A 27214-nucleotide genomic window follows, 5' to 3' on the forward strand; every position below is an offset into this window, starting at 1 on the left:
CCCCCCACCCTCCCGTGTGCCAGCCCCCCCACTTACTGGCACCTGGGGGGCATGGCACAGTGCGCCCATGGGGCAGGCAGGTGAGAGATCCTTGGCAGCTCCTTGGCATCCATGGGGGGGGCACCGTGGGGCAGAATCAAAGCTGCCGGTTGGCAAGGGAGTTAATGTTCTGGGATTTGTTTAGCTGGGGTGGGGGGGAATTGAAGGGACCTTAAAAAGTGGGGGTGGGGGTCTTACAGTACCCCCATCTCCGCTAAGATCCCCACGATCAAATGGGGGGGGCGGGCCATCATTTTGGCTTCTAACTGGAGATTACTGGGGTTAAGGTTAGGGTTAGGACTAGGGGAGGGGGGCAGGCAGGAATCTGCCCCCCCCTCCCGCCCCCAGCTACTGACAACGAGCATCACTTAACGAGTAGCAGGAATTGTAAAGAGCCACAAATAATAAATATTTGTCCCAGGGCTGGAGGCTGGATTTTGTTGTTGGGTTTTTTGGGGGTGGGGGTGTGTGTGTTGGTCTGATTATCAGGGGCTCAGACACCCCTCCACCAGTGGAAAGATTTTTGGGGGAGATCAGCGAGGCCCCTGTTTTGAGGGGGAGGCCTAAGGGGTGTGGTCCTGCTGTGGGGGGGAAGGGGCTTATTCTGGTCCATAGACTCTCCCCTCGCATGGCACCTTGGCGGGGGAGCTGGTCTGGAGTGTGGGGGGGCTCCCTGACGGTTGGAAGGGGCTGGCCCGGAAAGCAGGGCGACTCCCTGCCCTGGGGGCATCACTTGGAGAGTTTGCTGATGACCCGGATCAAAGCCGCGTTCTCGTCTTTCAGGCGCTGGTTATCGGCCTTCAGGTCCGAGAGAGCCTGGGGGAGAGGACGGGGGTTAGCATCTGATCAGCCCCCTGGGCCCATCTGCTCCTTTCCCTTCCCCCAGATCAGCCCCGGTATCCCGTCTTCTCCTTTCCCTTCCCCTGGATAAGCCCCCCAGGCCCATCTGCCCCGGTATCCCGTCTGCTCCTTTCCCTTCCCCCAGATCAACCCCACGGGCTCATCTGCCCCGGTGTCCTGCCTCCCCCCCCTCGCTGCACACCGGGGCCCATCCAGTCAGGTGCTGAGCCGATTACCTTCAGCTCCTCCTCCAGCTCCGCTGCCTTCCGCTCCAAGGCCCGGCGCTCCTGGGGGGCCGGAGAGAGGGGGTGAGTGCATGGAGGTAACAGCCTCAGCTGGGGCTGAGGCAGGGCACCTCACCCCCCGAGGCTCGGAGGGTGGACTCCTCACCGGGAGCAGAGTGAAGACCTGAGCTGGGGTGGGGGTGGGGATGGGGGGCAGCATCCTGGGGGCACGGTGCCTCCCACAGCAGGGCAGGTACTTACAAATCTCTCCAGCTCCAGCCGTGCTGGCCGCTCGGCAAAGCGCTCCTGTCTCTGCCAACGAGACCAAGCACAGGGTGTGAGACGGCGCCCTCTGGAGGGAAACGCCGCATGCCCAATTGCCCCGCCCCAGCCCCAGCCAGTCCCCTGTCCCGGGGCCAGATCCAGGGGCCTGCTATACGGAGGATCCACCTTAAATTCCCCCCTCCCGCAATAAGTGGCCAAACGGCTGGTGACTCAGAGCAAAAGCAGCTGGCTGGAGAGGGACCGGACCAGCCCAGCCCAGCGCCCTGGGTCAATATTTGCTCAGCTTCTCTGGGCAGCGGGTGTAACTGCAGGGGGCTGCCAGCAGGGGGAGCTGTGTGGGGGCCATGAGACATTGGACACTGATGCCCAGCTCCCCACCCCATCTCTCCATGGCAACCCAGCGCCCCCTAGCGCCGCCCCGGGGCCAGCCCTGCCTGCCGGGGGGGGGGGGGGGAGGGAGCGCCCCCTAGTGCTGCCCCGGGGCTAGCCCTGCCTGCCAGGGCCGGGGGAGGGGGGAGAGCGCCCCCTGCTGAGCTCACCAGGGTTTTCCATCCAGGTCTCTCCTCCCAGCCTGATTTTGCCCCCTCCCCCCCCCCGACCGGGGGCAGTCAGAAAGAGACGCCCCCACGTTGCCTGGAACTTCCTCGTCCCCCACAATGCCCTGGGACACAAGGCTGCCGCCCTCCTGTCGCTAGCTATCCCAGAATCCTTTGCAGTGCCAGGCTGCGTGGTCACCCCTTGCAGTGGGCCCTTCCCTCCCCAGCAGGCGGTGGGGCAGAGGGGCTGGGAGCTCCCCCCCGGTGCCCACAGTGTTACCCCAGCCCTGGCGCCCCGCCCCTCTCACCTGGGTCGCCCGCTCCAGCTCCAGCTTGATCTGCGTCAACTTCAGCTGCGACTCCTGCAGTTGCTCCTGCAGCTTCTCGTTCTCCACCTGGAGATCTTCATAGAGCTGGGAGGGGTGGGGGGGAAGAGCACAGAGCTGAGCACAGAACCCAGGAGTCCTGGCTCCCAGCCCTCCCCCCTGCTCGAACCACTAGACCCCCCCCTCTACTCCCCCCCCCAGATAAAGAGAGAACCCAGGAGTCCTGGCTCTCTCCCCGGCCCCGCTCTAACCACCAGACCCCACTCCCCTCTCAGAGCCAGGGACAGAACCCAGGAGTCCTGGCTCTCTGCCCCTGCCTTAACCACTAGAGCCCACACCCCTCCCAGAGCAGGGGAGAGAACCCAGGAGTCCTGCCCCCCGGCCCCATCCCACTCTAACCACTAGCCATCCCAGCGCTTGGGTGAAGGCGTGGTTTGGAGGGGCAGAAGCCCCAGCACGAGGGGGTGGGGTTCAGGGTGCTGGGAGGTTCGGCCCCTGCCCCACCTTTTTGTATTCACGCTCGTCCCCGGCGCTGCCCATGCTGCTGAGCCTGGCGCAGCCGTACGCATCCGTCCGGTGGGGCAGGAGGCTGTTCAAGTGGTCGGACGTGCTGGTGAGACAGACAGACAGACACCACCCTGTTATTGCGGGAATCCCCACCTCTGCGCCCTCCCAGGCCCTCGTCGGGCACCGCGATGCAGCCATGGGGTGGGATGTTTGAAACACACCCGTGCTATAACGCCCCCTGCTGAGCTCTCTGCCCTGCTCCCTGCAGCCCAGTGCCCCCTAGGACATGGGGGGGGGGCCCCAGCTTGCCAGGAGAGAGCGCCCCCTGCTGAGCCCCTGCCGCTCAGCAGCCCCTCGTGCCACCCTGGGGCATTGGGGCCAGCCCTGCCTGCCAGGGGAGAGTGTGCCCCCCCTCCCCCGCGCCGTAGAGGTCTCCCTTCCAGGGCTGAACCCCCTCACCCCCACTTAGTGTCTCTCAGGACCCCGTGGCAATGCTGGGGCCGGCTGGTACCTGGATCCCCCGGAGCCCCTGGCCTGAAGGTATCTGGATCCCGGGGTGCTGTCGTTCAGCTGCTCCGACTCCTCCGTCTCGTCGCCCTAGAGAGAGACCGGGGAGGGGGGGGGAGGAGGGTTTAACAGACGCACCCCAGGAAGCACGCCCCCGCCCCTCCGGATCCTGCTGGACCAGCTATGAGCCCCCCATAACCACCTACGTGTAATCCCAGCCCCCCTCTTCCCCCCACAATTCCCCCCCCCAGAGTCCCAGCCCCAACATCCTTCCCTTCACTCCACTGCCCCCCCCCGTGGAATTCCAGCCCCCCTCCTCGCTCTGTTATTACCCCCTAGTGGGGCCATACCCAGATCTCCCCACCCCCACCAGTAAAGTGGCCCAGCTGCCCTGCCCGCCCGGAGCCTGGCCCCCTCCGCTCACCTCTGCGTTCTGCAGCATGCCCGTGGAGCGTCGTTCCCGCCGGCCTTTCCGGCGGTCCCGCACGGCCAGCCGGTTCCGCAGCTCGGCCTCCGCCTCGGAGCTCAGCCCCGGCTCCTCTGGCTCCGGCGCTGCGGCAAAGATGGGGCGGGTGAGGGGCAGGGACCGGCGCCCCCCCCAGACCCCCGCGGCACCCGCCTCAGCCTCTTTGCCGGTTTGTTAATTTCACCCGGCAACAGGCGACCCGGGAGCGGAACAAGCCACAAGGGGTTAATTCAGCTGCTGCATGGGATGTCTAGCCAGAGCCGGGATGGAACCCAGGAGTCCTGGCTCCCAGCACCCCCCCGCTCTAACCACTAGACCCCACTCCCCTCCCAAAGCCAGGGAGGGAACCCAGGAGTCCTGGCTCCCAGCCCCCACCCTGCTCTAACCCGCTAGACCCCACTCCCCTCCCAAAGCCGGGGAGAGAACCCAGGAGTCCTGGCTCCGAGCCCCCCCCCCTCCCCTGCACACCAGAGCACACAAGGGGTAGAACATGTTGCTGCGCTGCCCTCTGCTGGCCACCTCCTGGGACTGCAGGCAGGTGCTGGCTGGAGGATCTATGAGGGGCAGTAGCATGAATCTGCCCCCACATTTCCCCGAGGCTGGGCTGGACCCCAGAGGGCAGAACCCTCCCCTCCCCCCGGCCCCACCCACAGAGCAGGCTGCCTGGCTACTGAGGCAGGATCCCAAGGGGACGAGACGGGGTGTGGGGGTGTCAGCACCAGAGGCTGGGGGGCCCAGCAGGGGGTCAGCCTCACCTCTCCGTGCCTGAGAGTTCACCATGATGGGACTGACAGGGTACACCGAGGAGCCCTCGGGGTTGGCTGCGCGGCATTGTCTGGCCGAGTCCTACGGAGGGGGGATAATGACCCATGGACGTGGGGTGTCTGCTGGACAAGGCCCAGGGGAGGGGAGGGGGCGCGAGTTCGGTGGGGGTGGGGAAGACAGACTGACAACCCCCCTCCTGGGTAACAGACTCAGCCTCAGAAAGCTGGGATCCCCCCAGATCAGACCCACAGGCCCGTATACCCCAGTATCTCGCCTCCTCTGGACCAGACCCACAGGCCCATCTACCCCGGTATCCCGCCTCCCCCAGACCAGACCCATCTACCCCGGTATCCCACCTCCCCGGGACGAGACCCCCGGGCCCTACTACCCCACCCTCTCCCTGCCCCCTGCTCCCCTGTCAATGAGACCCCCGGGCCCATGAACTCACTGAAGCCCTTCACACAAACCCAGCTCCACTACCCGACTGCAGCGCCTGGAGGCAGGGAGTCCCGCAGGTTAACAACCCAGCTGCTGCTTGGCCCCTGCCCTCACCGTGGTATCCAGCGGCTGCTCCCCTTCTCGGCCCTGCTTCTCGTCCTCCCCGATTCGCTGCTCGGTGGCCCTGGCGTCCCCGGATCGGCCAATGGTCTTCTCGGCCTCCTTCAAGTCTGTGAGGGTGACACCCTGGGAGGGGAGCAGGTGGGTCAAGGAGGGGCGTGACCAGGCCTGGCACCCCTGGGGGGAGCAGCATCGCTGGCCAGGGCGGCAGTAACCCCCGCAGGAAGGGAAATGAGCTACAGCACCCCCAGGAGGTGGAGTACAGTCACTGCACCCACAACACACGGGGGAAGGGACCGGCCCAAAGTCAGCCACAGAGCCGGGGAGAGAACCCAGGAGTCCAGGCTCCCAGCCCCCGTGCGGCTCCAACCCACTTGATCCCCCCTCCTCTCCCAGAGCCGGGGAGAGAACCCAGGAGTCCTGGCTCCCAGCCCCCCTGCTCTAACTACTTGGTGGAAGTACCTGGGTGGATCGCCGGGACTGCCTCATGAGACGTGACCGGGCTTTGCGCTGTGACTCTGACTCCTCATCCCTCACGGGGGTCTGATATGATCTGGTTGGGGGGGGGGGAAGGGGGCAGATAGTGAGACCGGCAGGACCAGGGTCCCCTCGCCCAACGTTGGGACACAGCCCCCCTTTGGGGTTGGGCGTGGGAGCTGGGTATACAGGGACCCAGAGCCCAGATGCGGCCCCTCTGGGCCGGGGCAGCAATTTCACAGCAACAGCAGTTGTCGAGCCTGGTCTCTCCCAACCACCCTCGTGGCCCCCCCGCACTAGTCGCGCTCACAGCCAAGGTAGGACCCAGGAGTCCTGGCTCAGTGGGGTGTTACAGGAGAGGTTTACCCCTGCAGACACCATGCTAGTACCCCCTGAAGGTAGAGCTCCATCACCCCCACGCCCCTCTGGCTGCCCCCTACCTTCGACGGTCGCGGGGGTCTGTGCTGGAAGCGGGGAGCTGGTTGGGGGCAGGACCCACATCGATTTTCATCTGCAGGCCATCTTCCAAGCTCCTACAGTGAGGTCACAAGAAGAGGGAGTGTCGGACAGAGTGTGCCGAGCTACCAGACACACCGCAACTTTGGTAAACCCCACTCCCCTCCCGGAGCCAGGGCGAGAAACCAGGAGTCCTGGCTCCCAGCCCCCCTGCACTAAACACTAGACCCCACTCCCCTCCCAGAGATGGGGAGAGAACCCAGGAGTCCTGGCTCCCCGCCCCCAACCACTAGACCCCCCTCCCCTCCCAGAGCCGGGGCTGCGAACCCAGGAGTCCTGCTTTCCAGGGCCCCCTGCTCTAACCAGTAGACCCCACTCCCCTCCCAAAGCCGGGGCTGAGAACCCAGGAGTCCTGCTTTCCAGGGCCCCCTGCTCTAACCACTGGACCCCACTCCCCTCTCCGAGCCGGGACACCACCCAGGTGACTCACGCTCTGCTTGGCTCTGCGTCAGGCAGGGTGAAGATGCGCCGGGTGGGCGTCGGCGGGACCCGGGCCAGGCGCGGCGGCTCCTTGCTCTGGCAGGGAAGCAGAAAAAGGGCCCGTGAATGTCTCGCCTAAAGCAGGGCACTCAGGGCACCCCGGCCTTCAGCCAGGAGGGGGCGCTGCCCAGAGAACAGCTCGATACCCTCTGGGAGGCAGGGTGTCAGTCCCTGCTGCAGCAAATGGAGTGGAGGGGGAAGGGAAAAGAATGGGGTCTAGTGGTGGTGGGAGGGGGGGCAGGCTGGGAACCAGGACTCCTGGGTTCCATCCCAGCTGTGGGGGTCTAGCAGTTAAAGCACAGAGAGTCATGAATCAGGAAAATTAAGGAGCAAGAAACAGACCAGGGCGGGGGGCAGAGTTAAGGGGAAAATGCAGGCCTGGAGAACAGACTTCGGGATTGAGGGATCCCTGCCTGATGCTCCAGGATGGGGATCCCAGCCCCCAAGACACCCTATGGTGCCCCCCACCGTCCCCAGGGGAGAAGGGCAGCTCCAACTAAGCACCTATCAGCGGAAGGCGTCGCAGAATGCACCAGGACACCGCTGGCATGGGCAAATAAGCAGGTGGGCGGGAGAGGAATAAGACCACTCCCCCTATGGGCGGAGCCTCCTACCAGGTCACCTGATGAACTCCCTTCCTCCCGACTGGCTAGCTCTGAGGCTACGCTCTTATTGGCTAACCCCGGGCCAATCAAAGTCCTGTTCCACTTCTGTAGGATTTCCCAGATGTCCTGTGGCTGAGGCAGGAGGGAAAGCAGGAGACAGTTAGTGGGAGAGATAGACAGACAGACAGACAGGCGCGAGAAGTCTCAAAGGCCCACTTTGCATTGTGGGAAAACACCTGCCCTCCCAGAATCCTCTCTGCTGTGGCATTTACCGCAGCGAGAAAGGGAGGGATCTGTGTTTCAGTGCCCCCTTGGCTAGAGTGTCGGGGTCGGGTGCCCCGCATGGCTACAGGGTTCCCCCCTACCCCCTCACCTTCTCCTCTGTGTCCAGCCTGGGGCTGGACGCCGAGCGCTTGATCCTGCCCTCCTTGGGGGGCCCTTCGTCCAGCCGGGCATCCTGCAGCACCCCGAAGCTGCCCGTCTTCCGCAGCCCCCGCCCTCCAGGCGGGCGCCGACGAATCCTCTGTTGTGGTGGGGCGGCCTCCAGAGAACTGGGGATGGGTGGGAATGGGGGACGAGAAAAATGGGGAGGGGAATTGGGGGGGGGAGAAGGGGGTGGAGTCAGGATGGGTGGAGGGAGCTGAACCTGGGGTCAGGGGGTCGCGGAAGGGGATCGAAAGGCAGCGGACATGCTACGCCGGTGGGCGCGGTCTGCTTCATGACACCCCCCCAATCCCACACGACCCCCATGCACCCCCTATCCTCTCTACCCCCCACCGACAGACACCCCATTCTCCCCCCACCCACTGATCCCCCCACTTGACCCCTCCTCACCCCACTCCCCCCCAAATCCCCATTGAAACCGACATGCACCACCCCACACTCCCCCTCACATTCGCCACCTCCATCCCACGAAGCTGAGGTGGGGTGGGGGGTGTCATTAATTAACCCTCCCCCCCGACTCTCAATTTCCCCCCACAACGCACTGGCCTTCGATCGCCTTGCGTGCAAGGCTACAGGTAAGAAGCAGGGTGGGGGCGCTCAGGGGCAGGTGGAGATACCTTCCCCCCCCCTGTCCCCTCATCACATAGGGGGAGGAAGGCAGGTATCCCTCCCCAATCTGCCTCCCGCCCCCACCATTATATGGGGACAGAACTTAAAAGAGGGATCTCTAGTCAATTTCAGAACGCAAGGGGATTGGGATAGAAATTAACCGGAGTGGGAAAGGGGGGTAGCATCCCCCCAGAAGGGGGGCACCTGCCCGCCATGCACACCCGGGCGTGGGGGGAAGATGCCCACCTGCCTCATGGGTTTCCCCTTGCTGCGTGCCCCATTCCCCATCCCCAAGCCAACCAGGCCCTGGGGACAGATTGAAGCCGGCGCCCCCTAGTGGGGAAAAAGTGATCCGTTATCACGTCTCCAGAGCTATTCCTTTTCCAGCCAAGGGGACGTCCGTCCTCTCAGCAAGTGTCCCCCCGGAAGGGGCCCTGCCCACCTAGTGTATCTCAGAACCGCTGCCTGTGTAAGGTGGTTTCGAATGGCTGGCGGGACCCCTGCTATGACACCCGCAAACCCTCCCCGTACGCAGGGCCATGGGAACAGGATCGGAGCCCGAATCAGAAAAGCAAACTCAATATCCCGCCGCGCGGTGGGAACCGTCTGGGTCCGATCAAGGGTCTCAAACAAGCGTTAAACCCAGAGGGAGGCTCCCACAGAAGGGGTGACGCGATCGCACGCCGTCGGGGACGAGAGACCAGGCTAGATGCGGGGTTGGGGGAGGAAGGGGTATTTGAACCCCGGTCTCTCACAAAGCAAGGACAGCAGAACGCCAAGCCAGGTATCCCTGCAGAACTAGGACTTCTGGCTTTTAGACAGTGCACTGCGGGCCCCCCTGGCTCAAACAGATACCAAGATACTGGCTGAAAACCAAGCGGCAACTGGCCGGGCAGAGCCAGCAGTAATCGGAATGACGGGATTTTGATGTCAGACACGTCATTAGAAGCCAGGGTACATGGGCCCCGAGCCAGGGAGCCTCTCTGCCCCATGGCACCTAGCAACCAGGCAAACCAAAGGTACTGCGGGGCAGGGGGGGCTTTCCCAGGCCATCAAAGTTCTGGAGCGTCGCTGAGATCAAACGGGAGCAGGTCAGAGTTAAAAACAACACAGTGGAGGGTATGGTGCGCTGGAGCGGGGCGTGGAGACGGAGAGGGAGAAAAGGATCCGAGAGGCAGGTCTGGCCTCCACGCAGCTCCAGTGACTCATCTTCTCTCCTCCCCCAGAGCTGGGAATGGAACCCAGTAGTCCTGACTCCCCCATCCCCCTCCACTCTAACCAATAGACTCCGCGCTCCTCCCTCAGCGGGGGAGAGAATCCAGGAGTCCTGGCTCCCAGCCCTCCCCGGTCTAACCACTAGCCCCCACTCCCCCTAGAGCTAGGGAGAGAAGCCAGGAGAACTGGTGCCCAGTCCAACCAGTCAATCCCTGCTTCTCTAGAAGACACCAGAATGGAGGAGGCTGCTGGGAGATGCCTAGAACCAGAGACACCCCCCGCCCCCCCCCCACCTCTGCCAAGGCCCCTTGATCCCCCACCCTCTGTGTCCCCCAGCCTGGGGCCCTGTGATCCTATGAACATCAAGTAGAGTCAGCCAGCTGAGCCTGGCCAACTCGTGACACCGCTGGAGGGCCAGAGCCCCCCCGGCCCCCTCCGCGCTGCAGGCCTCGGGAAAGGGAGAAGAGGCTCTCCTGCTGGGGGGAGGGCAGGGGGGAGTGTCGGGTCACTCACTGTGGCTTTTTCGCCCCCCTGCGGGACCAGGACGATGCCCGTTTTGCGTAGGCTTTGGCGCCAAAGTGCTGGCCCCAGGGTGTCCAGGGCGGGCAGGGTGGGAGGGGGGCAGGCCAACGGGGACTGATGGCGTATAAAGGAGAAGGCGAGGGGGCCATGGGGTGGGCAGGATCCAAGCAGTAGAAAGACAAATATGGGGTGCGGGCAGGGGAGAAATACAGGGCAGAGATAGGAGAGAGTCTAGATGTGGCCAGATTGGAGGGGCAGGACCAGAACAGTGAGGGGGTGGGGCTGGGGCCCCTAGATCGTGGTGACAAGGGGCTGGAGGGAAAGATCCTGCCCCATTGCCGGCTGGTCAGTTTCAGTGCCCCCCTCAATGGTAAGAGGTGAGGAAGGAGGGTGGATTGTAGGGTTTGGACCCCACCCCTTTGGGTGTAATTAGCGAATCACAGAACGAGCAGGACAGGAGTAGAGAATCAGCATACAAGGGCAGGGGAACGTCAGTGTCAAGGGGGCATGCTGGGACCAAGATCCAGTTCACATGGGGCAGGGTCTATCCACATGGGGGGGCATTAGACTGGGGAGAGAACCCAGGCATCCTGGCTCCCAGCCCTCCCTGCTCTAACTACTAGACCCCACTCCCCATACAGAGCAGGGGGATAGAACCCAGGAGTCCTGGCTCCCAGCCCCCGCCCCCCATTCAAAACCCACTAGACCAGAGTATTATGACTAAGCTGAGAACTTGGCTGTACTGGGCGGGGAGAGGGACCTTTCCATGGAGGGGGAGGAGTCCGTCCGTGAAGCTGCCCCCCCCCCCCCCCGCAAGGGCCCTCTAGCCACACCCCCACAAGGGAACTCAGCCACCAGAAGGAGTCAGCACCCCTCAGGCCCCTCGCAATCCAGCCCCGGGGAGTGGGTGAGGGGGGGTGTGATGGAGGCGACTCACCTTAGGCCCTGCAGGCACGGCCAAAACGGGGGGCAGGGTGACCCCGTTCAAGCCGCTGCTCTCCTGTGGGAGGGGCTTCGTGGTCTCTGTGGGGAGAACGGAGGAGCTGGGGTGACACAGGGACCTGGCATCGCCCCTCCCCCACATTCAGCCCCATGCAGCCCGGCACCTCTCCCCACAATGTACCCCATGGGCCCAGCATCCCCCTCCCGGCTCAGCCCCAGGCCCCGCCCCAGCTCACTAGCCCCGCCTACCGGTGGGTTTCTCCGGCTCCTCCCCCTCGGAGGCGGAGCTATTCTCCTCGTCCGGGACGATGGGGCCCAGAGTCTTGCGCTCCTTGGACTGGTCCTGCACCGAGATCTTCTCCCGGCTGCTCATGCGGCACACGGAGCTCCTGGGGGGGGAACGGGGGCGGGAGGGGGGTCAGCAGGGGCGGGGCCCGTTAGGCACCCTGCCACCAACTGAGCAAGGGGCCGTACCCCACCCACCTGACTGGGCGGCAGCAGGGAGCTCAAAGTGAGCCCCCAGACTCCTGTGGTGCCGGTGACCCCACTCCCGACCCGCAGCCCCCTGCCAGCCCAGCCCCCCTCAGCCCCGCCGGTGCCCCTCACTCCCGACCCGCAGCCCCCTGCCAGCCCAGCCCCGCCGGTGCCCCTCACTCCCGACCCGCAGCCCCCTGCCAGCCCAGCCCTGCCCCCCTCAGCCCCGCCGGTGCCCCTCACTCCCGACCCGCAGCCCCCTGCTAGCCGAGCCCTGCCCCCCTCAGCCCTGCCGGTGCCCCTCACTCCCAACCCGCAGCCCCCTGCCAGCCCAGCCCTGCCCCCCTCAGCCCCGCCGGTGCCCCTCATTCCCGACCCGCAGCCCCCTGCCAGCCCAGCCCCCCTCAGCCCCGCCGGTGCCCCTCACTCCCGACCCGCAGCCCCCTGCCAGCCCAGCCCTGCCCCCCTCAGCCCTGCCGGTGCCCCTCACTCCCGACCCGCAGCCCCCTGCCAGCCCAGCCCTGCCCCCCTCAGCCCTGCCGGTGCCCCTCACTCCCGACCCGCAGCCTCCCGCACTCACCGCCTGTGCTTGGCGCTGTACACTGGCTGCTGCTCAGCACTGGTATCGATCACCGCCTGCTTCAGGTGAGCTTCCTTCTTGCTGCGCAGCTGGGGAGGGAAGGGAGGGAGGGTCGCTGTATTCCTGGGGACCCCCCCCGAAATCCCCACCAGGCGGGGAGGATGCTGGGAGATCCAGTGGGGTTAGGGCCAGGTGTCACTGGACAGCTGGGGGAGAGCAGCAGTGGGGCGGCGACAGCCCCTCATTATGGCTGCCCCTTTACCTGGCTGAGTGGGGGTCTTGACCCCCTCTCAGGCCCCTGGAGCAGTATCCCTGCCCGGGGTTAACCCTTTCTTGCCTTGCTGCCGAGTGGACAGGCAGGGCCAACCAGTGCTGCCCCGATCTGAGGGGGGAGGGGCGCAGGAGTAGTGGGGGGGGGGAGAACAGGGCTAGGGGTGGGGGAAACCCCTAACTCACATCCTCCTGCTTCTTCTGCAGCTCCTCCAGCAGGCCGAGTGTGTCCTCGTCGGCCAGGTCACATGGGCGCTGGCCCTGGCGGGGAGCAAGGGGGCAGTGGTTGAGAGGGGCCCCAGGCCTCCATCTGTCGTCCCCCCGCCCCCAAACTTTGCTTACCCTCCTGGCCTCCACCCCAGCAGCAGCTGCTCACTTCCAGGCCTTCCCCACCCCCCCACTTCCCTTCCCATCACCCCTAAGGCGCCAGGGCTGCTGTGATCCAGTAGATCCTGTCCCTTCCCTTCTGCCCCACCCCCTCACCACATTATTGAGGGTGTCCATGTCGCACAGATGCTCCACCAGCAGGCGACAGGCTTCTTCCACCCCCCAGTGGGCCGCCGCGTGCAGGGGGGTCCAGCCGTCCTTGTCCCGCACGTTGGGGTCATAGCCAGCCTGCAGGAGCAGCCTACGCAGTGGGGGAGAGAGAAGTCAGGACGCCTGGGTTCTCTCCCTGGCATGGGGAGGGGAGCAGGGTCAAGTGGTTAGAGCAGGGGGACTGGGAGCCAGGACTCCTGGGTTCTCTCTCTGGCTCGGGGAGGGGAGTGGGATCTGGTGGTTACAGCAGGGGGGCTGGGAGCCAGGACTCCTCCTTTCTAACCCCACCAATCTTGGGCAAGCCACTTCCCCTCCGTGCCTCGGTTTCCCCAGCTGTAAACATGGCCCACACCTGTCACGAAGGACCAGAGCATGGGGTAAGGGGGCTGGGATATGAATGGCTGCTCCCAACCCACAGCTGCGTCCCCAGGATGCCTCACACACTGCTTGGGGGAGGGGGGCTGGGTGGCTATTAACTGGCCCTGGGAGTCAAGTTGGGGGCGGATCCAAACATGCTGACTCCGCTCCCCCAGAGGGACTGGGAGCCCCTCTGACCTGCCAAGCTGGTCGGACTGGGAGGGGCAGCACACACCCTCGGGGGCTGGGCGGGAGGGACTCAGCAGCCAACGCAGCTCCCATGAGCTTCGGGGGGGGGGGGGGGCAGCTCCCCCAGTCCAGCCCAGTGGGGGCGGGAGCTGCAAGGAGAGCAGGGAGCCCAACGAACTCCACCAGCCCGTTCATCAGTGACGCCCAAGGGCGAGAAGGAAACTTGCAGCATGCACCCACAGCACTGCCTGAAACGAACCAGAGGGGAATGGCTGGGACAAGGGGCCTTTCCCCTCTAGGGGGCGCCGGCTCCCACCTGGCCCCAAGGCGGGGACTGGCTGGCTCAGGGGGGCGGGGAATGGGGCAGGGGACCTTTCCCTTCTCAGGGGCGTTGGCTCCCATCCAGCCCCAGGACAGACATTTGCTGACTCGGGGGGCAGGGAATGGGGCCTGGGGTCTTTCTCCTCTAGTGGGCGCCGGCTCCCACCTGGCCCCAAGGCGGGGACTGGCTGGCTCAGGGGGGCGGGGAATGGGGCAGGGGACCTTTCCCTTCTCGGGGGCGTTGGCTCCCATCCAGCCCCAGGACAGGCATTTGCTGACTCGGGGGGCAGGGAATGGGGCCTGGGGCCTTTCCCCTCTAGGGGGCACCGGCTCCCACCCGGCCCCAGGGTGGAGACAGGCTGGCTCAGGGGGGTGGGGAATGGGGCACGGGACCTGGCCCCACTAGGGGGCGCTGGCTCCCATCCGGCCCCAGGGCAGGGACTTGCTGAGGGGGCAGCGAAGGGGGCCTGGGGCCTTTCCCCTCTAGGGGGCGCCAGCTCCCATCCGGCCCCTCTCACCTCATGACCTCGATGTAGCCCTTGGCGGCAGCCACGTGCAGGGCGCTGGCTCCGGTCTTGGGGTGCCGCGTGTCGTCGATGCGGCCGGCGTTCAGCCACTGACGCGTGTCCTGCAGCATCAGCTCCTCCTCCTCCCGCTTGGCGGCCGCCACGTCCACCCCTGCGGGGACAGGCCGGGCGTGAGGGCGGGGCCTGGCGCCCCGGGGCCCCGCCCCCTCCCGCGGCCCCGCCCCTCCCCACACCTCGCTTGGCGATCTCCTCCCGCAGCAGGGCCTCCATGCCGTCGTCCTCAGCGATATCCAGGGGAATCTCCCCGTCGCTGTTCACCGCCGCCACCTGAGCGCCGTGGGCCAGCAGGTACCTGGGGACAGGCGAGAGCATCGGACCGGTGGAGCCCCCTAGGGCCACGGGGCAGCCCCACCCCTCCCCTGACCCGACCCCTTTGCGGTAACAAGGCTGCAGGTGGACCCGGCACTGAGCCCCTGGCTTTGGAGTGGGCTGCAGGTCGCCAGCTTCCGCCCCCCCGAGAGCTTCCCTAGTTGGAGCGGGGGCCCATCAGAAGGCGCCTGTCCCACCTGTGGGAAAGAGCAAGAAATTGATGGGGGGGGGCATGGGGATGGGCACAGGGGAGCAATGAGCGGGACAGCAGGGAGGGGGTGCTCACAGCAGTGGGGGTAGGTTGTTCAGGGTGGGGTGGGGATGGGAGCTGGGGGGAGATCAGAGCAGGTGGGGAGTTTGGAACTGGGCGGGGGGAGTTTGGAGCAGAAGGGGGGAGCTTAGGTCTCTACGGCCCACAGGGGGCGGGGGAGAGATTACGTGGCACGTGACCAGGGATTAGCACCATGTGACAGGGATTACGGGGCGTAGGGGGGATTGGGGTCAATGTGTGGCCGGGATCCCAGCGACTGACCTATGGGACTAGCAGCGTGGGCAGGCAGGAGAGGAGAGACCCATCGGCCCACAGGGCGCGTCTGTTCCTTATGCCCAGAGTCCCCCACCCTGCTGCAGCCCGTCCCACCCCCCGCCGGGGGGGCACCCATATGGGACTCACCCTGCACTTGCCCAGCCAGTGTGGGGTCCCTCCTGCACCCCACCATCAGACACATGCACCCATGGAGCCCGGTTCTCCCCCCTACCCCGCACAGATCCAACCTCTGAGCACGTCCAGCCCAGTGTGAATTCAGGGGGTTGTGACTGGGGGCCTGTGGGTCTGACCGGGGAGCAGGCAGGACACCAAGGTAGATGGGCCCATGGGGCTGATCCGGGGAGAGGGTGGAGCCAGGATAGCGGGGTAGATGGGCCCGTGGGGCTGATCCACGGGCAGGGTGGGGGCGGGATACCAGGGTAGATGGGCCTGTGGCTCTGATCCAGGGGCAGGGAGGGATACCGGGGTAGATGGGCCCATGAGGCTGATCTGGGGGCAGGGAGGAGGCAGGATACTGGGGTAGATGGGCCCATGGGGCTGATCCGGGGGCAGGGAGGAGGCAGAATACTGGGGTAGATGGGCCCATGGGGCTGACTGCACCTGGCCATGCCCCACACACCCTGCCCACTCACTGGGCGATCTCCTTGTAGCCGCAGGAGGCAGCAACATGCAGGGGCGTCCAGCCCTCATTGTCCGCCTGGTTCACGTTGGCTCCGTTCTCCACCAGGAACTGCACCACCTCCAGGTTCTCATCGATGCAGGCCTGGGGGAAGGGGCGGGGGGAGGCAGGGGTCAGAGACTGAGCAGATCCAGCCCCCCTGCTCTACCCACTAGACCCCACTCCCCACACAGAGCAGTAGATAGAACCCAGGAGTCCTGGCACGCAGCCCTTGCCATTCCACGTTCCCTCACGCATCCATCTGTTTGGCCCTAGGCCAAAGCAGCCCTGGGACTGGACTGAGACAGGACAGGTTAACCGGGCCCTGCAGCCCCTGGGACGTGGAGGGAGGGACGGGACGTGGGATCCGGAATCAGCCCTGGCTCCCAAAGCGCGGCCAGAAATAGCTGGGGGGGGGGGGAGGGTTTCGCCTGGCAGAGGCGCTGCCCTCACCAGCCCTGAGCGCCGGGCGCTTGAGCAAGGCGGGAGCGAGGGACACCTGCAATGCTGGAGGGGGCCGGGGGAGCTCAGGTCCAGAACAAGAGGAGTGGGGCCCCCCTGCCGGTGCCCCTCACTCCTGACCCGCAGCTCCCTGCTACCCAGCCCTGGGCTCCCCCAAAGCCCCGCTGGTGCCCCTCAATCCCAACCCATGGCCTCCTGCTGTCCCAGCCCTGAGCTCCCCCCGACAGCTCCGCCGGTGCCCTCACTCCCGCCCCAGGGCCATGAAGACAGAGAACTCCCAACTTCATCCCCGGTGGGCTCTGTGCAGTGCCTGGGGACCACCCACCAGCTTGGTACGCAGCCAAGGAGCGGGGGAATTCAGGGGGACCCGGGTGAAGCCAGGCAGCAGATACGGGGGAGAGGGGGACGCCCAGCGGAGGGACCAAGCAGCAAGAACCCTCAGTTCTATGGGGCTGAAATCGCAGGTGGTGCTTTGGCCGGGCACCAGCGGCTTTCACCGTCCTGTGAGGCTGGGGAAGGGGCACAGACCGCCCAGCGCAGGGGGATTCCCCCAAAACCCCTTCGCCAGGGAGCTGAACCCTGAGCAGCCTCCGGGGATCTGGAGCCAATTTCAATTCACCTGCAGCCCTTTCATTAGCAAACCGAGTCCCGGAAGAAGTTGCCTGAATGGAAGATTGGGGTGGGGGGCGGGGGGCGGGGAAGCATGTGGACCCCTCAGCTCCATGGGCCCACCCAGAATGCCCTGGGGTGGAAGGATATGGGGCACCCCAGATTCATGACTTTAGGAGATGGGTACCCCACTCCGATGGGAAGATGGTAACAGGTTGCTGGGGCAAATGGGACCCAACGCTGCCCCAGGCATGGGCACCGGGAGACCCCAAAATTCACTCTCACATGGGCACGGGCCCCAGAATTCACACTCATTGGGGTGCGTAACCTCATGGGGGGGCAGGCTGGGCTGCACTGTTGAATTCACACCTCTGCCTCTCCCACCTAACAGCCCCCTCCTGTGCTCCCCCGCACACCTCCCCCGCAGCTCTGGCCCCCTGCCCCCACTCACTGAACACCCCCCCTCCCCCCAGTTCTCTTCCCTGGCTTCACCCCTATTGCAGGGTTCGGGGTGGGGACTGGGCAAAGCGCCGTGCAGGGAGATCTGCAACGGGGGTTGAGCTGAGGGGGGCTCCCCCTGAGTGGGGGACAGGCCCCGCACCCCATTCAGTCCCCCGGGTCAGCCACCCCCTGAGGCAGAAGCTGTCAGCCGCCAGCCCTGCTGGGAGGAGCTGGGGGCGGAGGGAGGCCGGGGTCCAGGGAAGGAAGCCAAGGCCGTCAGGGGAATGAAGTCATGGAAAGTCGGGGCGGGGGACGGACAGAGGGGGAGCTGGGAGCTTCCCTGATGAGAAACCCAGAAAAGGACTGGAACCGACTGGAGCCTAAAATAACCTCCCAGACAGGCCCTGGCATAGGGATGGGCTGGATCCTGGGGGCTGAGGGGGGGGCAGAGCTAGGGCACAGGTGAATGGAGACAGCCCCACCCCCTGTACACTTCTACAGGCCCTGCCAATGGGTCACTCCTCTACAGCCCCCCCAGGATCACAGCTGTGCGGGGCAGCCAACGGCTGGGCTAGCAGGGGGCTGCGGGTGCAGGGGTGAGGAGCAGGGCGGGGGGTACCGGCAGGGCTGTTCAGCTGGAGCTCACCGTGGCTGGTGGTGGGGCGTGGTGCTCTGACAGGGCGGCCAGCAAACCCCGGAGCTGCTGGCCTGTACCAAGCTCTGTTGCCCGGGCGCAGGTTGTGGGCCACAACAGGGCACCAGGCTGAGGCCTCCCCAACTCATTGCACAGCCAGGGACAAGTGAGATGGGAACAACCCAGGGCCGGATGGGGGCTCTGTCGCTGCCCATCTCCCCGCAGGCCAGAATCGGGGCCTCCCGTTGTGCTAGGTTCTGCACAGACCCCTCCGCCTCGGCCAGGATTGGGGGTGTCCCCACACGCAGGGCACTGCACAGACCCCACTGGGGCTGGGAGTTTGCTGTCGGGCTGGCCACTGCCCTGAAAAGCCTGTAGGTTGGGATGGGGGGGAGCCCAGGGCCGGGCTAGCAGGGGGCTACGGGTCGGGAGCGAGGGGCTCGGGCAGGGCTGGGGGGAGCCCAGGGCCGGGCTAGCAGGGGGCTACGGGTCGGGAGCGAGGGGCTCGGGCAGGGCTGGGGGGAGCCCAGGGCCGGGCTAGCAGGGGGCTACGGGTCGGGAGCGAGGGGCTCGGGCAGGGCTGGGGGGAGCCCAGGGCCGGGCTAGCAGGGGGCTGCGCATCAGGAGCGAGGGGCTCGGGCCGGGCTCCTCACTCCAGTCCACCCCTCCCCCAGGAGCCCCACAGAGGATGGTGGATCGGAGACTGGTGGGTCACTTCCCCTGCATTCAACGTACGGGGGCTGGGTGCCAGGACTCCTGGGTTCTCTCCCGGCTCTGGGAAGACAGCCAAGTCTAATTCCAGAGAGTCCCTGCACTGCAAAGTGCTACTGGGGGCTGAGGCTGTTTTCCGCACTGGGCCCCCTCCCCCCGCCTGGAATAGAACCCAGGCGTCCTGCTCCTTTTCCTGCCCCCACCCCCTGCCGGGCCCCAAGGAGCAGGTGCTGCCCTGCGGCCGACAGCTGGAGACAGCCCCTGCCCCCGACACCTCTCTGGGGACAGAGCGACCCCCAGCTCCCCCCACTGCTCTGCCGCTGTCCCCAGCCACCCCCTGCAGCCTCCCCCACCTCCTGTGCTGATCCACCCCCGCAACTGCCCCCTTGCCCTGCCTACCCCCTGCACCTGCCCAGGGACTGCCCCTCCCCCAGCTTCCCTCCGCACTACCCCCGCCCCCACCCTGCAGATCCCCCCCCCACGTGGGCCTGTACCCGCCCCCCATGTCCCCTTCCCCAGCATTTCTCACAGCCCCACTGACCTGCCCCCCGCTCCCCTCCCCCCTGAGACCTGCCCCCCCACCCCACTGACCTGCCCCAGCTCCCCTCCCCCCTGCCCCCCGCTCCCCTCCCCCCTCAGACCTGCCCCCCGCTCCCCTCCCCCCACTGACCTGCACCCCCACCCCACTGACCTGCCCCCCGCTCCCCTCCCCCCTCAGACCTGCCCCCCCACCCCACTGACCTGCCCCCCGCTCCCCTCCCCCCTCAGACCTGCCCCCCCCACCCCACTGACCTGCCCCCCGCTCCCCTCCCCCCTGAGACCTGCCCCCCCACCCCACTGACCTGCCCCCCGCTCCCCTCCCCCCTCAGACCTGCCCCCCGCTCCCCTCCCCCCTCAGACCTGCCCCCTGACCCGCCCCGCCCCCACCTGGTGCAGGGCGCTGATCCCGTCCGCGTTGGTGCCGTTGACCAGGCCGGGCACGGGCCGCTCCCCGCCGGGCCCCCCCCGCAGCATGGCCCGGGCCTCGCCCAGCTCCCCCCCCGCGCAGGCGGCCAGGAACTCGGCGGCGCGCTCGAAGCGCACGGCCCGGGCGCGGGGCGGCCGCGGGGGGCAGGGCGGGGCCGGCGCCGCCTCCCACTGCCGGAGCTGCTCGCGCCGCCGCTCGCGGGCCGCCGCCGCCGCGCCCCCGTCCGCCGCCATCTTCCCGGCGCGGCCCCGCCGGCTTCCGTACCCCGCCCCCTCCCGCCTTCCGCTCGGGCCGGGCCCTGCCCCTTCCTGCCGGCTTCCGTACCCCGCCCCCTCCCGTCTTCCGCTCGGGCCGGGACCCGCCCCCTCCTGCCGGCTTCCGTACCCCGCCCCCTCCCGCCTTCCGCTCGGGCCGGGACCCGCCCCCTCCTGCCGGCTTCCGTACCCCGCCCCCACCCGTCTTCCGCTCGGGCCGGGACCCGCCCCCTCCTGCCGGCTTCCGTACCCCGCCCCCTCCCGTCTTCCGCTCGGGCCGGGCCCTGCCCCTTCCTGCCGGCTTCCGTACCCCGCCTTCCGCTCGGGCCGGAACCCGCCCCCTCCCACCTTCCGCTCGGGCCGACCCTGCCCTCTCCTGCCGGCTTCCGTACCCCGCCCCCTCCCGTCTTCCGCTCGGGCCGGGACCCGCCCCCTCCTGCCGGCTTCCGTCCAGTCCTGGCCCCGCCCCCTCGCCGGTTTCCGTAGGGGCTCATGGGAAATGGAGTCTGGGAATCCCCCCCCCCGCAGCGGTTCCCCGGGGGGGCCTGGCCCCGCCCCTGTTCTCGGACCCCTCCCCTCGGGGCGCCCGTTGTGGGCGGGGCGTGGGGGAGTCCCGCCCCCCACTCACAGCCTCGGGGTGTCATTCTCCAGCCGCCCTCCCCCCCCCCCCACAAAGCACTCGGAGGCGGCGCCTGTGCGGGCGGGAGGCCGGTTTATTGCCCGGGCGGCGGGAGGCACCAGGCCCACGCGAGGGGGGACAGGGGGAGGCCCCCCCGGCTGATGGGCTGCGGGGGACGCGCGGGGGGGGAGGTCTCCACGTGGGGGCCGGGGGGGGGCCGAGGCTGCTCCGTCTCCGGGCTCATTTCCAGCGGCCGCCCAGGCGGCCCTTGGGGGGCCCCCTTCTTGCTGCGAAGAGAACCGGGGAGGGGGCGGGTGAGAAAAGGCGTCAGCAGCGCCCCCGATCCCCGCCCCGCTCCCCCCCCGGGGCCCCCTCCCCCGGGGCCCAGCCCGGCCTCAACCCCCCCCCCCCCCCCGGCCAGCTGGGCTCGGCATCCGCCCCGCGCTGCCCCCCTCCCCCGCCCGCCCGGGGAGCTGGGAGAGGGGAGAAGCATTTGCGGGGCTTGGTCTCGGGGCCGGGACCCCCCCACCCCCACTTCCCCCAGAGGGACACGGCGGAGGCTACTCACAATTTCTGGGCATGGCTGATGCTGTTGTAAAGGATGTTAATCTGCAAACGGGGGGGGGGGGAGGAACCAGTTATTACCCAGCTGTTCTGTTCCCCCCCCCCCGCCGGGGGCAGCCAATGCCCCACCCCGGGGCTGGATGGAGCCGGCGCCCCCTAGCGGGGAAAGCCCCCCCCCCCCGGCCCCCTTCTCTCACCTCGTATTTCTGGCGCTTGAGTTTCTCCATGAGGTCAAACTTCTCCGACTCCAGCTGGTGGATCCACTCGTGCAGCTCCTTGGCCTTCTCCCTGTGGGGCCAGGAGGAGGCACTGTCGGGATCGGGGCGGCTGCCAGTCAGCCCCCCGCCCCGCACGGGCCCCTTGTACCCAGAGCACCCCGGAAACGGGAGGCATGTGCCGCCCGAGGTAGCCGTGCTTGCTAGCCGCAGGGGCTCATGGGAACGACACGCAGAGCATCATGGGAAAGGGGGGCATTGACGGGCCACGGTAGCCATGGTCGCTAGCCCCAGGAGATCATGGGAACAAAGCGCCGAGCATCATGAGAAATGGGACCATAGATGGCCAAGAGGTAGCCATGGTCACTAACCCCAGGGGATCATGGGAAATGGGAACCAAGAGAAGAGAATCAAGGGAAACGGACACAGATGACCAAAGTAGCAATCGATCAGGTTGTTAACCTCAAGGGATTATGGGTAATGAGAACCAAGTGCAGAGCCTCATGGGAAATGGGACCATAGACGGCCAAGGTAGCAGTGGTTGCTAACCCCAGGGGATCATGGGAACAAAGCTCAGAGCATCATGGGAAATGGGACCATAGATGGCCAAGAGGTAGCCATGGTCGCTAACCCCAAAGGATCATGGGAACAAAGCGCCGAGCATCATGAGAAATGGGACCATAGATGGCCAAGAGGTAGCCATGGTCACTAACCCCAGGGGATCATGGGAAATGGGAACCAAGAGAAGAGAATCAAGGGAAATGGACACAGATGACCAAAGTAGCAATCGATCAGGTTGTTAACCTCACGGGATTATGGGTAATGAGAACCAAGTGCAGAGCCTCATGGGAAATGGGACCATAGACGGCCAAGGTAGCAGTGGTTGCTAACCCCAGGGGATCATGGGAACAAAGCTCAGAGCATCATGGGAAATGGGACCATAGATGGCCAAGGGGGAGCCATGGTTGCTAACCCCAAGGGATCATGGGAAATGGGAACCCAGCACAGAGCATCGTGGGAAATGAAGTCCCCTGAGCGCCCACCCCTACTGCGCCCACTGTACCTCAGCTCATCCTCCCGCATGCTGTCGATGTTTAGGGGCTTCCGTCGCTCGGCCAAGATTCGGTTCTTCATCTCCCGTCCCGTCTGCCGCTTGCCCCGCTTCTGCTCGGCCTGGCAAACAGGGCATGGGGGTCACGTCAACACGGGCTCCCTCCAGAGGCGGTTCCTCTGGGGTGGGGATCAGGGGGCTGGTTATAGAGACCCTTCCCCCGGTGCTGAGATGTGGCCGTCTCTGGGGTGGAACGCCAGGGTTGGTTATACGGGGACCCCTCACCCGGCGCCGAGATGCAGCTGCCTCTGGGGTGGAGCAGCTGGTGATTTTCAGACCGCTCCCCAGACTCCTCCCCCCTGCACACCCTCCCTGGCCCCCCCCTCACCTTGACCAGATAGCCGCCAAAATGAGGCATGTTGGACAGAACCTTCTTCTTCTTGGCGTCGTCTTCGGCCCGTTTCTTGGCCTCCTCCTCCTCCTTGCGCAGCTTCTCTTCCTGCATGTTGTGGGGGGGGAGCAGAGCTGTCAGCCACGCAGCTGGGGGGGGGCACAGACTGGAGGGGACAACCCCGCTCCAGCCCAGGAGTGGGGAGGGGATGTGGGGGGACTCACCGCTAGCTTGGCCTGGCGTTCCCGCTCCTTCTCGGTCCGGACCCGCACCTGCTCGTTCCGTTCCGCTCGGCGGCGCTCCTGCCAGGGGCCCGGTGACGGGTCAGGGCATGGCCTGCCACCCGGAGCGCCCTCCGGCCGGCTCCACCTCTTCCCCAGAAACCCACAGTCCACCTGGCATGCCCCCGGTACCCACAATCCACCTGGTATTCCCCCTGGTACCCACAATCCCCTGCCCTGCCCCCTGTACCTACAATCCGCCTGGCACACCCCCCTGGTACCCACAATCCGCCTGGTATTCCCCCCGGTACCCACAATCCCCTGCCCTGCCCCCTGCACCCACAATCTGCCTAGCACACCCCCAGTACCCACAATCCCTTGCCCTGCCCTATGTACCCACAACCGCCCTCCCCCGCCCCGCACACCCCAGAACCCACAATTCTCTCCATCAAGCCGATGAGCTCCTCCTCCTCCTTCTTCCTCTGCTCGAAGTGCACGTCGATGAGCGTCTGCAGCTCCAGCAGGTCCTTCTCCATGCGCTTGCGGTGAATGTCCTGGAGGGCAGAGACAGCATGAGCTGGGGGGCACCCCCCGTGGGGGGGAGTGCCCTCTGCTGAGCCCCCGCGCCCAACAGCCCCTGCTCAGCCCATAGTCCCGCACAGCCCATCGCCCCCTGCTGAGCCCCCCCGGCTCCCTGCAGCCCAGTGCCCCCCGCTGAGCCCCCCGCAGCCCAGCACCCCCCGCTGAGCTCCCCCCCCCGCTCCCTGCAGCCCAGTGCCCCCCGCTGAGTCCCCCCGCAGCCCAGCACCCCCCGCTGAGCTCCCCCCCCCGCTCCCTGCAGCCCAGTGCCCCCCGCTGAGCCCCCCCGCAGCCCAGCACCCCCCGCTGAGCTCCCCCCCCGCTCCCTGCAGCCCAGTGCCCCCCGCTGAGCCCCCCCGCAGCCCAGCACCCCCCACTGAGCCCCCCGCCCTGCTCCCCGCAGCCCAGCGGGATCTCTCTCACGACACTCACATCAAAGTCCACTCTCTCCCCATCGGGAATCTTCGGGGGGGCCAGCTGGGGAACTAACGGCCTGCTGCGGGCGGGAAGGGATAAGAAACAAGACAAAGAGGAAAGGGTTTCACGACTGACTGTTACAAGTTCAGACCTCTCCCACGGTCCCAGGACTCGGACCCTCTGGGGTGGGGCGGGGGGCTGGGCATACAGGAACCCCTCGCCCAGCACTAAGATGCGGCCCCGCTGGGGTCGAGCGCGGGGGCTGCATATACGGGGACCCTTGCCCAGCAGTAGGATGCAACCCCTCTGGGGTGGGGCGTGGGGGCTGGGCACACAGGGACCCCTCGCCCAGCGGTAGGATGCAGCCCCTCTCAGGCGGGGCGCGTGGGCTGGCTATATAGAGTCGCTCAGTGCATTGGGACAGCACTCCTGTCCAGGTTGTGGGGTTCCCTGCTCTGACTTGTGGGGTGCAGGCTGCACCCCAATTGTGCGTGGAAGTGGGGGATCCCCCATCTTAAACTCCCCCCCGCAATGGGTACCGCAGTTACCTGGGTTTGGGACGCTCCTCTTCTGTGAAGAGAACAAGAGAAACATTGTTATTAGACAGAGAGAGGGAAACAACTTGGGGGGGGGGGAAACTGGGGGGGACACCCCAAAAACCTCTTAGCAAGAAAGCCCCTGATATGCTCCACCTGTATCCAGTTCAGATGTCGGGGTACCTTCATAAGGGGAGGTGAGAATTGATGGGGGGGGGAATCCATAGACAGATGGCCCCCCTCGGGCGGGGTTGGAGAGAGTCCTGGCTGTTAAATAAAAAAAAGGAAGGGAAAAAAAGGGAGGAAGAAAAATGTATCCCTGAAGAAAAGAAGAAAATCCGTGAGGAGTGCGGGGGGCTGCAAGGTGGGGTGCAGGGAGCAGCACCGGAGATCCAAGGAGGGGGTGTCATAAGAATAGCCACGGAGAAGGGTTTGGTGGAGGATGATGCTGAAGAAAGAGCAAAAAAGTCCTTCCAATGGAAGGTTTTTGGGGGGGCAAGTAAAGGGTTAGAGAAGGAGGGTAAGGAGGACGTGTCCTCCGCAAGGGGCCTGCAGTGGGGGGGGGCTCCTCCACCCCAGGGGACACAGACCGTGTCTCTCGTGAGTAGTTTTAGAGGCAAGCAAGCTCTGCAGTTGCCACGTCTCTATGTAGATAGAGGCTCATATACATTCAGCGCCCCCCCCCAGCAGCTCCCCTTCCAGCCCCCTCCTCCCCAGTGCAGTCAGGGGTGACTCCGGATGGACCCAGGGGGAGCTGAGATCAGAATCCGGCCCTGTCCCCACTGCAAACAGAAGTGACTCCGGATTTGGGGTGGGGTGGGAGGGGAGGACTAAGATCAGAATCCGGCCCTGTCCCCACTGCAAACAGAAGTGACTCCGGATTTGGGGTGGGGAGGGGGGCAGGACTGAGATCTGAATCCAGCACTGACCCCACTGCAAACAGGAGTGACTCCGGATTGACCCTGCGGAAGCTGAGCTCAGACCTTCCCCCGTGACAACAGAACCCCGTGAATGTATATTTGGGTCATGGCCATGCACCCGGGATCTGAACTGTATCCCATACGGTCGCCAGTCATAGCGATCTGTTCTTCCCGCCAGGCCCCAGGCTGCACCCCAGACCCGTCGAGGATACATGGGGAGCACACGCCCGGCCACCCATGTATCGGGACCTGCACCGGCTGGCCACACACGCTGGGTTTGCGGGAGCCCACGTCTATATCCCAGCCCAGCCTGGCCGGCGAGGGATTTACCACCTGACCTGCCCCCAGGCTGAGATATAGAGAGAAACATACGGGGGGAGGGGGGCGCCCCGGGCAGAGCTGGGCAGGGGCCGTGCCAGGGACCCAGGGACCAGGCTAGAGTGGGAGGGTGGAGGTGTCAGTCACTGGGGTGCAGGGATCCCCGGCCTCTAGGTGGCGCCCTCCCTCCATGCCAAAAACCAGCCATTTCTAGGCAAGGCCCAGCCCCCCCCAATCCACCCCCTGCCCCCCAGCCACCCCCTCTATCCCCCCCAGCCATCCCCCCTCTATCCACCTCCACCCCTCCAATCCAACCACCACCCTCTATCCACCCCCTGCCCTCCCAGCCACCCTCCCTCTATTCCCCCCAGCCATCCCCCTCTATCCATCCCCAGCCCCCCATCCATCCGCTCTATCCACCCCATCCACCCCCACCCACCCCCACGCACCCCATCTATCCACCCCCATCCACCCCCACCCACCCCCCACCATCCATCCATCCATCCACCCCCATCCACCCCCTCTATCCACCCCCATCCACCCCCACCCACCCCCCACCATCCATCCATCCACCCCCTCTATCCTCCCCCAGCCACCCCCAGCCAGCCACCCCCCCTCTATCCACCACAGCCACCCATCCCTCTCTATCCACCCCCAATCCAGCCACCGCCCTCTATCCATCCCCAGCCCCCCTCAGTCCCCCATCCACCCCATCTGTCCACCCCATCCACCCATCCTCCTCTATCCACCCCCAGCAACCCCCCACCATCCACCCCCTGCCACCCTCCATCCATCCACCCCCTCTATCCACCCCCAGCCACCCCCCTCTATCCACCCCAGCCACCCCCACCATCCACCCCTGCCACCCCCCATCCACCCACCCCCCTCTATCTACCCCATCCACCCCATTCACCCTCCTCTATCCACCGCATCCACCCCCAGACCCCCCATCCATCCCCAGCCCCCCATCCACCTCCCATCCATTCACCCACCCCCAGCCACCCCCTCTATCCACCCCCAGCCACCCCCCATCCATATCTCTCTATCCATCCATCCACATACACCCCTGTGTCTGTCCCTCCACCCCCGTGTCCAGCCATCGTAGCTGCCCCTCCTGGGGACTGGACAGTGCGGACACCGGGGGCGGGGGCGGGGGTGTGTGATTTACCCTGGGGGGGGGATAAGGCCTGGGGGGCCCAGCCCAGCTCTGCCCATCCCCCGCTCCGCCGGCGCCACCCCCCCACCCTCAGCCGGTGGGGGCAGGGTGGCGCCCCACCGAAGCCCCCACCTCAGGGGTATTTCTCCAAGGAGGAAGCGAAGCAGGAAAATACCTGGCTCTGCGGCCGGCTGGGGTTCCTCAGACACTGCACAGCCATGGGGCAGGGGGCAAGGGTTTAAGGGCAGGTATGGGGAGGGGGAGGGGAGGGAAGATTGGGGAGGGGGGAGGAGGGATCAGGGGTGGGGGGAGCGAGCGCGGGAGAGAAACGGAGAGGCGGTTAAACCAAGGCAGCTCGGGTGGGGGCCCGTTAAATCCGGTTACTCGTTAGTGGGGGAGGGACTGCCCCCCTGGCCCCCTTTCAATGTCCCTGCCCATCCCCCTCCCCCACCCGGGT

General features: G+C 66.2%; 2 protein-coding genes across 2 annotated transcripts; both read right to left on the reverse strand.

Annotated features, from left to right (window-relative positions):
- PPP1R12C (protein phosphatase 1 regulatory subunit 12C) lies at positions 1–19788 on the reverse strand. Its single transcript, XM_078849972.1, is given in 24 exon segments — positions 1–855; positions 1116–1166; positions 1365–1415; positions 2233–2337; positions 2755–2860; positions 3269–3354; positions 3689–3816; positions 4486–4576; positions 5048–5179; positions 5516–5606; positions 5971–6063; positions 6477–6562; positions 7141–7263; positions 7505–7624; positions 7626–7682; positions 10859–10944; positions 11113–11252; positions 11918–12006; positions 12374–12448; positions 12671–12815; positions 14110–14269; positions 14352–14470; positions 15667–15797; positions 19477–19788. Coding segments are annotated over 24 exon segments (2625 nt in total). The 5' UTR covers positions 19750–19788; the 3' UTR covers positions 1–768.
- A 677-nt stretch (positions 19789–20465) lies between these two features.
- TNNT1 (troponin T1, slow skeletal type) lies at positions 20466–26976 on the reverse strand. Its single transcript, XM_078850359.1, has 10 exons — positions 26933–26976; positions 24376–24397; positions 23843–23906; positions 23269–23385; positions 22835–22912; positions 22608–22718; positions 22232–22341; positions 21151–21241; positions 20958–20998; positions 20466–20676 (listed from the first exon to the last, which is right to left on the reverse strand). The coding sequence occupies exons 4-10, from the start codon at positions 23365–23367 to the stop codon at positions 20484–20486; spliced, it is 723 nt and encodes a 240-aa protein (XP_078706485.1). The 5' UTR covers positions 23368–23385; positions 23843–23906; positions 24376–24397; positions 26933–26976; the 3' UTR covers positions 20466–20483.
- Between the last annotated feature and the right edge of the window lie 238 nt (positions 26977–27214).

The sequence above is a fragment of the Lepidochelys kempii genome, chromosome 23 (assembly GCF_965140285.1).
Source record: "Lepidochelys kempii isolate rLepKem1 chromosome 23, rLepKem1.hap1, whole genome shotgun sequence".
NCBI lineage: Eukaryota > Metazoa > Chordata > Testudines > Cheloniidae > Lepidochelys > Lepidochelys kempii.

Excerpts from the sequence above, each read along its gene's own strand:
- TNNT1 (XM_078850359.1), bottom strand. The coding sequence starts at position 23,367 with ATGGAGAAGGACCTGCTGGAGCTGCAGACGCTCATCGACGTGCACTTC. Across the intron at positions 22,342-22,607 it reads TTGGCGGCTATCTGGTCAAG|GCCGAGCAGAAGCGGGGCAA; the intron begins GTGAGGGGGGGG and ends CCTGTTTGCCAG. Across the intron at positions 20,677-20,957 it reads ATCAGCCATGCCCAGAAATT|CAAGAAGGGGGCCCCCCAAG; the intron begins GTGAGTAGCCTC and ends TTCTCTTCGCAG.